The following is a 12,675-nucleotide window of genomic DNA, read 5'->3' as shown; positions in this document are numbered from 1 at the left end:
AATTTTAAGTCAATCAATAAATATATCAAAATAAGTATGATTTTATATACTTACCCTATCAAAGCCCATAGCACATAGGTTTTCTATTTTTTTGGTGTATTCTGGACTAGAAACTGGTGCTCCAGCATACACATGTGCCCAAAGTCGAGCTGTCTGTTTGAACATTTCAGGATTTTGTTTGTACTATATGGAGGAAAAAAAAAATCTAATGACATGACAATTCAGTAGTCGTATTCAATGCTTAATTGCCTAAGAACTTGCTTTTTCATTTTTTAAATTTATTTACTGTGAGAGATAGAGGGAGAGAGAGTGCACATGCGCAAACAGAGGAAAAGCAAAGAGAGAATCTCAAACAAGCTCTGCACTGCCAGTGTGAGCTCAATGTGGAGCTTGAATCCATGAACCTCTAGATTATGACCGAAGCTGAAGTCAGACGCTTAACCAACTGAGCCACCCAGGTGCCCGTCTTATTTTTCTTTTTAAATATTTACTTACTTATTTTGAGAGAGAAAGGAAGTGCATGCATGAGTAGAGGAGGGGCAGAGAGAGAGGTGCCCTAAAAACTTGCGTTTTCTAAATAAAAGTAATTTACATTTAAAATGTGATTAACTCAGGGGTGCCTAGGTGGCTCAGTGAGTTAAGCATCATACTCTTGTCAAGATCTGTTGTTGAGTTTGAGCCTGGCACTGGGCTCTGTGCTGATAGTGCAGAGCCTACTTGGGATTCTCTTTCTGCCCCTCCCCTACTCATGCGCCCGTGCTTTCTCTCTTTCACTATAAATAAACTTAAAAATAAAAGAAAGATAAAATGTGACTGATTCAATTTTTTGTTGCAAACTAGGTCACTCAAGAAAAAAAAGTTTGAACCGAAGCTGGGATTCATAAGTGTCGACAAAGAAATAGACCAATTATGGGGCGCCTGGGTGGCTTAGTCGGTTAAGCGTCCGACTTTCGCTTAGGTCATGATCTCGCGGTTCGTGGGTTCGGGTCCTGCGTCGGGCTCTGTGCTGACTGCCAGCTCAGAGCCTGGAGCCTGTTTCGGTCTGTGACTCCCTCTCTCTCTGACCCTCCCTTGCTCACGCTGTCTCTCTCTCTCTCTTTCTCTCCTAGAAATAAATAAAACATTAAAAAAAAAAAAAAAAGAAATAGACCAATTATAGGGCGCCTGGGTGGCTCCGTCACTTAGGTGTCTGACTTTGGTTCAGGTCATGATCTCATGGTTCATGGGTTTGAGGCCCACGTCGGGCTCTGTGCTGACAGCTCAGAGCCTGGAGCCTGCTTCAGGTTCTGTATTTCCCTCTCTCTCTGACCCTCCCCTGCTCACGCTATCTCTCTCTCTCAGAAATAAAAAAAACATTAAAAAAAAAAAAGGAAAAAGACCAATTATATTTATCAATTTTAATCTTCAATTTCAATAAATGTAACAGAAAAATAATACTAAGTGAGGTACAGAGAGATGTTTCTAAACACTGCAAAGTGTCAAACATAAAACTAAACAGAATTATTTGCTTCTAAAACTGGGTGGATATTCACTAATAAATGTGACTGACCTTTGTACTAACCACAGCTCAGGACAGAATACAATTAGACTTTGCTGTTTTGCTAGAACTGTAATAGCATACAGTGATTTAAGGAAATGCCATGTGCAAAACCTGTGTTGTTTCTTTAAAGATTTTATTTTGGGTGCACCTGGCTGGGTCAGCTGGAGAGCATGCAACTCTTATCATGGAGTCATGAATTCAAGCCCCATGTTGGGCATGGAAACTACCTAATGGGGGAAAAACTGTATTTTTCAGTAATCTCTACACCCACCCTGGGGCTCAAATTTACAACCCTGAGATTAAGAGTCACATGTTCCACTGAACAAGCCAGCCAGGGACCCTGATATGCATGTTTTGAGAGGTTTATCAACTTATCTTTTAAAAGTACCATACAGTACTTTGTTTTAAAAACGTAATACTTCCTATTCTCATTGGAAAGAGAGAGATTTATTCTCAAATACTGAGACCAACACTGCTTAACAAGCAAAGTACAGATTTATTTAAAAAAAGTTTTTTTTAATGTTTTATTTATTTCTGAGAGACAGAGACAGCATGAGCAGGGGAGGGTCAGAAAGAGAGAGGGAGACACAGAATCTGAAACAGTCTCCAGGCTCTGAGCTGGCTGTTAGCACAGAGCCCGATGTGGGCCTCGAACCCACAAACCGCGAGATCATGACCTGAGCCGAAGTCGGACGCTAACCGACTGAGCATCCCAGGTGCCCCTAAATTAAAATAACTATTCAGTTCACTTTAATAATTTCTTTTAAAAATATTTTACACGTATTGAATATTTTAAGACTGATGAGCTTCTACTGTATATTAAAATGACAAATCTAATTTCTACCTTGTTAATTCTTAGTAAGAAAATAAGTCAATTTATTGAACTGTTTTAGGAACAAGAAGAAAGCGCTAAGTCCAACAGTGTTTGAGGCTCAGAGCTCCAATAGGAAAACAAAGCTGAGACTCAAGCTATGGTTCTGACTACCCAGAGTAAATGAGTAATATATATGTAGCACATAAAACCCTAATTCGAAGCACTCTGAGACAAACAACAAGACATATTAACAAAAACAAGGAGTGAACAGCTTTTCAAGAGAAAGGAACAGGTTTTACTAAGGGGAAAGAGTCCTCAGGCAGAAGAAACATTACAAATTGGGGGAAATCACCAGTACAAATAAATGTCATCTTGAAAAAGCAGGAATCCAAGGAAAAGTAAGAATTTAGATGAGATAAAGCTGGGTTTGTAGACAGTTAAAATCATAGAAAAGCTCTGCAAACTAAATAATATGGATTTACCAAGTAGGTAACAGCAGAGCTTTCAATGGTTTTTAGTAGTAAAGTAAAGTAAGATTTGTACTTTATAAAGCTAACTGGTATCAATGTAGAAGATGGGGGAAGGAAGAGGCTGAGGAAGGGGCAAGTATAAGAGCAAGAGAATCAAGAAATTTTATTTTATTTATTTTTAAAAATTTTTAAATGTTTGATTTATTTTTGAGACAGAGAGAGACAGAGCATGAGAGGGGGAGGGGCAGAGAGACAGGGAAACACAGAATCCAAAGCAGGCTCCAGGCTCCAAGCTGTCAGCAAAGAGCCCGATGCGGGTCCCAAACCCACGAATGTGAGATCATGATCTGAGCCAAAGTCGGAGTCCTAACCGACTGAGCCACCCAGGAGCCCCAGAATCAAGAAATTTTAAAGGGGTGTCTGGGCGGTTCAGCTCATTAAACATATGACTTCAGGTCAGGATCTCATGGTTTGTGAGTTTTAGCCCCACATCGGGCTTTGTGCTGACAGCTCAGAGCCTGGAGCCTGCTTCGGATTCTATGTCCCCCCAGCCCTTGTCTGCCCCTCCCCCACTTATGCTCTGTCCCTGTCTCTCAAAAATGATAAATTCTAAAAAAAGAAAGAAAAGAAATTTTAAAAATGCGAACTAAGGCAAATCAAGCGAAGTATGGATGAAAGAGATACTGGGAATGGAATCAACAAAAGAAAAGGAGGCCGAGAGAAGAATCCCAAGTCTGTGATGTGGACATTTAAATTGATGATAGTACCAATAAAAGGATGAGAAGTTCACAGGATTTAAGATTCTAGGTTCAGTTTTGGAAATAATGTTCTGAAGTATCAGTGAAACCAGTGAAACTGGATAGAGCTATCCAGTTCTGAATAGGCTTGTGGGCTCAGAGAGGCCTAAACATTTTTTCAACTTACAGGTAATCATATCAGTATGGGTATGATCATCAAAGTGACCGTATATAATGGAAAGTAAAAGAACACTGTCAAAGCCAAGGAACTATATTTAAGAGGGAGGAAAAAGAGAAATAACTGTAGGAACTAACAATAAACAACTACAACTACCAAGGTGAAAAGACAGTAATATCTCAAGTCAAGAGAAGAAAAAAATTTCTAGATGGGGGCCGGGGGGGTGGTGGGGGGGAGTTCAGTAAATCCTAAAGGCTTAGTGTAGAGGCTGGCAAACTTTCTCTAAGGATCAGATAATTATTTCAATTTTTAGACCATACTGTCTGTCTTTGTTGCAACTATTCAACTCTCTCACTTGTGGCTGGAAAGTAAACAAATGGATGTGGCTGTATTCCAATAAACATTATTTACTTGTAATTTGCTGTCCTTTCCTAAGATCCTTGGTAACATTTACCATGCCACTTCAGCTAATAGCAAGAGCTAGTTGTAAAGATCATCAGGAGAGAGATCACCACTAAATGGAAGGACAGAGTGCTGGATACACACATGATAAAGCACGTACAGTAAATAATCACAAAATCCAGATGTAGGTAGGACTATGGGTGTTCACTGTGTAATTCTTTTGACATTATGTGTTTGAAAATTTCCATTAATGTGTTTTTTAAAAAAGCATCTATCACATACCCAATTAAATTAATATGTTAAACATTAGTAAATTAAGTTTTCACTATTATGTCTGAAAAAATAATCTCATCACAAGAAAGAAAACCATTTCCAAGTTTAGTTCCAATGGAACTATGCTCATGTGTTTACACTGCAAACCACTATGGTAGTAGAAAATTATAGGTAAGTATAAAAGGTCTTACAAAAGCAGCCACCTTACCTGATTTGCTACTACTGCATCTTGTGGATCATCTGGTTCTGCAGCTGCCAAAAGGGCTTGCAATGACAATAATACCGTGCGGAGAGTCATTGCTGCTGCCCTAAAATTCAAACAGGAAATATCCCAGTTAAGAACACACTGCATGACAAATGCAAAGTGGATGTTTCCTGAATAAAATACAAAAACTGAAGATAAAAATAATCTAGAGTTTTATCTTAATCATGTAACTAAATTGTAGAAATTTATAGATCTGCCTACTTTTTTTTTCTTCTTTACAATAAATGAATGAATCTTTCTATTTCTTAAGACAATTCAAAGCATCCTGAACTAGCCTTGCTTTTCTTATTGTTGGCAATATCCTTCTGGTCAGCTTTACCTACTGACAATTTTCTATCCACTTCTCTATGCATAAACTTATAGTATGTGTAACTTTCTTGCAATGTCACTCCAAAAACATGTAAGATACCATCAAGCAAATATCCCTTATTTTCAAGAAAGCCTAAAAGCACTCCATAACATTCTAAAATAGAGCAAGTTTACTAAACTATATCACCTTTAATTCATCCTTTAAATGTATTTATAGAGCAAATATTTATCTAAACAATGGTATCTACTTAACCAACAAGGATTCTTAGTGTTTCTGTTAAAAAGCTGTCTGATCAACAGAAATATTCATAAATATAATAAACACAACAGTGAAATATTTAAAATGTTGAAGGAGTATTAAACAATAATCTTATTTTAACCACACAAATTACATCATTCTAAACCAATCTTTTTCAACTGGGTTCCTCATTTTAACCAAGGAACAGGGAAAATTACTGAGTGACTATTTTCTCTATTTTCCCAAGGATGGTACCATCTTTGACTATTACAATAAAAGTTAATTTATTACTAATAATGGAGGCCTTAACCAACAATGGATGCCTTAGGCACTGTATCCCATGAAGTGTAGGTTCACCAACCCGTAGTGTCAACATCATCTGGGGAACTTGTAAGAAATGAAAATTCTCAGCCTCATCCCAGACTTACTCAATTAGAAACACCAGGATGGATTAACAAGTACTCCAAGTGATTTTTTTAAAAATTAATTATCTTTAAAAAAATGTCTTTAATTTATAAAGTTTTATTTTTTATTTTATAGAGAGAGCAAGTACACAAGCAGGGAAGAGGAGCAGAGAGAGGGAGAGAGACAATCCCAAGCAGGCTCCATGCTCAGTGTGGAGCTTGACGTAGGGCTCAGTCTCACAACCCTGAGATTATGATTTGAGCTAAAATCAAGAGGCAGTTGCTCACCTAACTGAGCCACTCAGGCACCCTTCTCCCACTCCAAGTGATTCAGATGCAACCTAATGTTTGAGAAAAACTGCTTTAGGGGATTCTAGCTTCAGCTAATTAAGAAGGGCTGCTCTAAACCAATATAATAAAATATCAAAACTGTAGACTGTATTTTATATATTAGACAAAAACTGCATCACAAATGAATATCTAAAATGCTACCAGAATAAAAATTTTTATTGCTCAATTTACCTTTTTGAAAAGCTTACTGGAATAAGAGATTAGTTATGACACAAAAATTCGCTGAAATGCTAAACTAGCATTAAAGAGATTAGGGTTTAAAAAATTTTTAAACCACTATATGGGGTTATGTAATAGAAATTTCTAATTCTGAAACAGGGCTGGAAAAATGGAGATTGTTTTTCTATTTTTTTTTTTTTAATGTTTTATTTATTTCTAGGAGAGAGAGAGAGAGAGAGCGTGAGCAGGGGAGGGTCAGAGAGAGAGGGAGTCACAGACTGAAACAGGCTCCAGGCTCTGAGCTGGCAGTCAGCACAGAGCCCGACGCGGGGCTCGAACCCACGAACCGCGAGATCATGACCTAAGTGAAAGTCGGACGCTTAACCGACTAAGCCACCCAGGCGCCCCGGAGATTGTTTTTCTAAACTAACATTCTAAATTTCTGGGGGACATGGATGGCTCGTTTGTTAAGCATCTGACTTTGGCCCAGGTCAGGATCTCATGGTTTTTGTGTTTGAGCCCCGCATTGGGCTCTGTGCTGAGTGCAGAGCCTGCTTCAGATCCTGTCTCCCTCTCTCACACGTGCTCTCTCTCAAAAATATATAAAAATTAAATTAAAAAAAAAAAAAAAGATCCTATATTTCCCAAGAGTTTACACAATTTACTTTCAACAGGTATACCATTTTTAGAATGGATAATATTCTTTAAGATAGGAATCAAAGCATAAAAATACAAATTCAGTGCTTCAATGTTCATTCCTGTCCTGCCGTTATCACTGTAACAAGGCGAAATCTTTCTTAATTAGAAGTATGCTACTTTCAGGGATTTCTGTGGTTCAGTCAGTTAAGTGTCCAATTCTTGAGTTCAGCTCAGGTCATCATCTCACAGATGGTGAGAGATCAAGCCCCATGTCAGGTTCTGTGCTGACATCTTGGGATTCTCTCTCTCCTCTCCTGCTCACACACACTCTCAAACAAACATTTAAAAATATACACAGCTTTCGGGGCGCCTGGGTGGCTTAGTCGGTTAAGCGTCCGACTTTCGCTTAGGTCATGATCTCACGGTTCGTGGGTTCAAGCCCCGCGTCGGGCTCTGTGCTGACTGCCAGCTCAGAGCCTGGAGCCTGTTTCAGAGTCTATGACTCCCTCTCTCTGACCCTCCCCTGCTCATGCTGTCTCTCTCTCTCTCTCCTAGAAATAAATAAAACATTTAAAATAAATAAATAAATAAATAAAAATAAAAATAAAAATATACACAGCTTTCATTTTCTATTTGGGTAATTCAATTTATTAATGTTTACTTTTGAGTGTGTGCGAGCGTGCAAGCGGGGGAAAGGCAGAGAGAGGGAGACAGAGGGTCTGAGGTGGGCTCCACACTGACAGCAGAAAGGCCAACTCGTGGGGCTCTAACTCACGACCCTGTGAGATCATGACCTGAGCCAAAATCGGACACCTAACTGACTGAGCCACTCACGTGCCCCTCTATTTGGGTAATTTTGAAGAGAATGTTTAAAGGCACATAAACATCAAAAGCTGCCTAGATGTATCAGCATAAAGCTCACCTTCATCACCCAAAAAAGAGAGACAAAAATACAAACTACCACAGAAACAGGATATAAAGTTAAGCTGGCTACTCTAATATCCCACTGAACTTATTTAAGCACACTAATCAAAAAAATCTGTGACATTAAACAAAATCTTAAGTTACATAATTTTTAATTAATATAGTTATTTCTTTCAAGAAAATTTTATCTGAATATTAAACAGAAATCTTTAAAGGAATATTTCACACTAAAACAATGATTAAACTCACAATAATTTTAACTTATAATAAAAACATGAAAACATGTAAAATAAAAGCCATCTAAATCTCACAAATCATAGGGCCCCTGGGTGGCTAAGTCAGCTAAGCTTCCAACTCTTGATCTCAGTTCAGGTTATGATCTCACAGTTCACGAGGTAGAGCCCACCTGGTATTCTCTCTCTCTGCCCCTCTCTTGCTCACGCTCACTCTCTCTCTCTCAAAATAAATAATCTTAAAAAATAAATCTCACAAATCTTAGCAAATGTCATTACATTACATAGGTAGTTTTGCATTCTTATCTCAACAAGGTAATAAACATTTTTGTTTAAAACTTGATGAGCTCTGGGGCGCCTGGGTGGCTTGGTTGGTTAAGCATCAGACTTCGACTCAGGTCTGATCTCATGGTTCTTGAGTTCGAGCCCCGTGTTGGGCTCTCTGCTGTCAGCACAGAGCTTCCTGCTTCAGATCCTCTGTCTCCCTTGCTCTCTGCCCTTCCCCCACTCTTGCCTGCTTTCTCCCTCTCCCTGTCTCAAAAATAAACATTAAAAAAAACAAACTTGATGAACCTTCAAAAGCATGAATTTGGGCTCTTGCTTTACACCATATATAAACATTAATTCAAAATGGATCAAAGACCTAAGTATAAGAGCTAAAACTATACAACTCTTAGAAGAAAACACAGGGGGAAAGCTTCATGATTGGAGTTGATGGATTTCTTGGATAGGGTATCAAAACCACAGGCAACAATAGAAAAAAATAAATTGGTCTAATTATATCAAAGTTAACTGTATATAGAGAAAAACCTGTGCAAAGGATAAAATCAGTAGAGTGGAAGGCAACCCACAGGATGAGAGAAAATATTTGCAAATCATATATCTGATAAAGGGTTAATGTCTGGAATATGTAAGGAACTTCTATTAACAACAAAAACAATTAAAAAAGAAATAAGGACCTCAACAAACGTTTCTCCACAGAAGATATAAAAATAGCTTTTAAGTGCAAGAAAAGATACTTAACATCACTAATTTTTAAGGAAACCAAACAATGAGATACTACCTTCACATCCCTAACAATGGCTACTATCAAACAAAACAGAAAAATAAAAATTACTGGTGAAGATGTAGTGTCAATGGAATCCTTGGGCACAGTTGGTAGGAATGCAAAATGGAATAACCAATACAAAACACACTATAGCAGTTCTTAAAAAAAAATTAAACATAGAATTACCATATGATCTAACAATTCCACTTGTAGATACAGACCCAAAATAACCGAAAGCAGGGACTTAGATATTTGTACGCCCATGTTCGTAACAAGTATTACTCATAATAGCCAGGTGGAAGTAACTCATTTCCATCAACTTATGAATGAACAAAATGTGGTATCTATCTATCTATCTATCTATCTATCTATCTATCTATCTATCTATATCTATACCTATCCATGGAATATTAGCCTTAAAAAGACAAATCAGACACATGCTACAACATGTTGAATCCTAATAACATTATGTTAGTAAGTGAAGCCAGGAATAAAAAGACAAATACTATGATTCATGAAGTATCTAGAAAAACCAAATTCACAGAGACAGAAAGTAGAATGGTGGTTGCTAGGATGGAGCAAGAGGAGAATGGGAAGTGTGCGTTTAGTAGGTACAGAGTTTCATTTTTGAAACATGAAAGGGTGGTGAGGGGTGTGGTAGAAGGATGAAGAGACAAAGCACAGAGGATTTTTAGGGCAGTGAAAATACTCTGTAAACCACAATGATGGATACATGTCATACACTTGTTCAAACGCACAGAATGGACAACACTAAGAGTGAACCATGATATAAACTATGATTGGAATATCAATGTAGGTTCATCAACTGTAACAAATGTACCATGCTGATGGAGGATGGTGATAATGAGGAATGCTATGCATTTGTGGGGGCACGGAGTATATGGGAAATTTCTATACCTTTCTTTCAATTTTGCTGTGAACCTAGACTGCTCTAAAAAAATATAGTCTTATAAAAAAAAAAAGTCCTGGAGACTGGTAGCACAGCAATGTGAATATACTTAATAATACTCAACTGTATACTTATTTGAAACAGTTAATATTACCATGTTATATGTCAATTAAAAACACCAAGATAGTGAATTTTATATCATATGCATTTTATATTATAAAAACATTATTTATTTATTTTTGGGAAAGCGAGATAGGAGGAGGGGCAGGGAGGAAGATACAAGATCCTAAGCAGGCTCTTGCTGTTAGCCGACACAGGGCTCAATCTCACAAATTGTGAGATCATGACCTGGGTTGAAATCAAGAGTCAGACCCTCAACTGACTGAGCCACCTAGGAACCTCAAAAACATTTTTTAAAGTGAGAAGCTCTTCCCCTAGATTCATAAATCCTTATTATAAATACTTTCTACCTTCTTTATTCCCACTGTCTTTATTGGGAAGACACAAACTATTATAATAGACATCTGGAGTTTTCACTTCAAAAATCAGAAACTAAGGACCTAAAGGTGAACATGTCAGAAGAGACAGTTTGCTCTCAATATGGAAGAAAAAAATCTTAGATTTGATTGATAACAATCTCAAGGAGAAAAAGTTATGTTTTCTGTATACTTGAAATTTTTCATAATAAAATATTGGGGGAGGTATTTATAAACCATTAAGAATTAGTTGGCTAGGGGCACCTGGGTGGCTCAGCTGGTTGAACACTGACTCCTGGCTCAGGTCATGATCTCACAGTTTTGTGGGTTTGAGCCCCGCAATGGGCTCCGCACCTGCTTGGGATTCTTTCTCTGCCTCTCGCTCCCCCATTTGTGGCTGTCTGTGTCTCTCTTAAAATAAATAAACTTAAAAAAAGAAAAAAAAAACGAGGGGCACCTGGGTGGCTCAGTCAGTTAAGGAAGCATCTGACTTCGCCTCGGGTCACAATCTCGCAGCTTGTGAGTTCGAGCCCCGCATCAGGCTCTGTGCTAACAGTTGAGAGCCTGGAGCTGCTTTGGATTCTATGTCTCTCTTTCTCTCTGCCCCTCTCCCACTCACACTTTCTCTTTCTCTCTCAAAAATAAATATAACAAAATAAAAATCTTAAAAAAAAAAACTTAGTTAGCTAACAAAAAACCTAAATGACACCTGAAACTAATACTGTATGTATATCAACTATACAGTTCAACACAAAATTAAAAATTATTTAATATTTACTTTTGAGAGAAATAGAGTCAGAGCAGGGAGAGGCAGGGACAAGGGGAGACACATCTTTTAAAAAATTTTTTTTAAATGTTTTATTTATTTCTGAGAGAGAGAGACAGAGAAAGCACGCATGCGCATGAGCAGAGGAGTGTCAGAGAGAGAGACACACACAGAATCCGAATCTAGTTGTCAGCACAGAGCCCGACGCGGGGCTCAAACCCACGAACTGTGAGATCATGACTTTAGCCAAAGTCAGATGCCCAACCGACTGAGCCACCCAGGTGCCCTGAGACACAGAATCTGAAGTGGGCTCCAGGCTCTGAGCTGTCAGCACTGAGCCTGACATGGGGCTTGAACTCACAGACCACGAGATCATGAGATCAGACCACGAGATCATGACCTAAGCTGAAGTCAGATATTTAACTGACTGAGCCACCCGGGTGCCCCTTCAATAAAAAATTTTTAAAAATAAATGACCAAGGAAACAAATCATTCTAATGCAAAGTTTTAAAAAGCTAGACAAGGGGGTGCCTGGGTGGCTTAGTCGGTTAAGCATCTGACTTTCGCTTAGGTCATGATCTCGCAGTTCATGGGTTCGAGCCCCGTGTCGGGGGGGCTGACTGTCTGTTTCAGTCTGTGACTCCCTCTCTCTCTGACCCTCCCCTGCTCACGCTGTCTCTCTGCTAGAAATAAATAAAAACATTAAAAAATAAATAAATAAAAAGCTAGACAAGAAAATTAATGGTAAAGAATGACACTGTTTTAATAATTAGCTGTAATAAATTAGTATCAAAATAAAACCTAGTCTTCTGGCTCTAAGTACTATAGAAACTATAACATCTTTGATAGTGTAAAGAAATATGTGTATTTTTTGATTGCTCTATATTAATTTTTAAATCTAAATATAATAATGTGAAAAAAGCATATAACTGAAAATAGAATCTTTCATTGTATTTATTGTTTTCCACAGTACTAAATTCATAATGCATTGAGATTTTTAGAATTCAGTATATAAAAAACAAATCCAAACAGGTAAATAGGATTATGAAATTTCAAATTGTGTCAGCTAATTTTAATAATTAGTGGATGATATATCTTACAAATCTATCTTAAGGGCCATCAATACGTACAATAGCCATGTGAATTGTCTGTATTGTTGACTGTTATTTTCTATTAAGGGTCTTCCAAAAGATCATCAATATAACTAATGTTTATTTAAAATACTGACTGCTACGTAAAAATGGCAACTTTTTATATTTTTTATTAAAATATAATAAGCAGAGATATACAGCTAGGTGGATTTATACACTCACACACGTGTGCGCCCATGTAATCATTACCTAGATCAAAATATAGAGTACTTCCAGCACTCAAAAAGTCTTACTCATGCAACTCCCTTTCACAACCATCACCTACCCCCACTACTGTCCTAATTTCTATCACAATTAGTTTTGGCTCATCTTAAATTTATAAAAACAGTTATACAGTATATGTTCTTTTGTGCTTGGCTTTCGTCACTCAACATGCCTGTGAGAATTA

At 37.7% G+C, this 12,675-nt stretch overlaps 1 protein-coding gene across 2 annotated transcripts in view; it reads right to left on the bottom strand.

Moving 5' to 3' along the window:
- The window catches only part of UBE2K (ubiquitin conjugating enzyme E2 K), a 77,661-nt gene that overhangs the window by 4,265 nt on the left and 60,721 nt on the right, over positions 1-12,675 (bottom strand). For both annotated transcript variants that reach the window (XM_039226963.1, XM_039226965.1), the window contains exons 5-6: positions 4,623-4,722; positions 55-183 (exon numbers count right to left, since the gene is read on the bottom strand). In XM_039226963.1, the coding sequence (XP_039082894.1) occupies positions 55-183; positions 4,623-4,722 (229 nt within the window). The remainder of the gene's footprint in view (positions 1-54; positions 184-4,622; positions 4,723-12,675) is intronic.

Source organism: Hyaena hyaena, unplaced genomic scaffold, assembly GCF_003009895.1.
Source record: "Hyaena hyaena isolate Hyena2069 unplaced genomic scaffold, ASM300989v1 scaffold_24, whole genome shotgun sequence".
Classification (NCBI taxonomy): Eukaryota; Metazoa; Chordata; class Mammalia; order Carnivora; family Hyaenidae; genus Hyaena; species Hyaena hyaena.
Note: the sequence above shows the minus strand (reverse complement) of the source record. Positions and strands in the feature narration are given on the sequence as shown.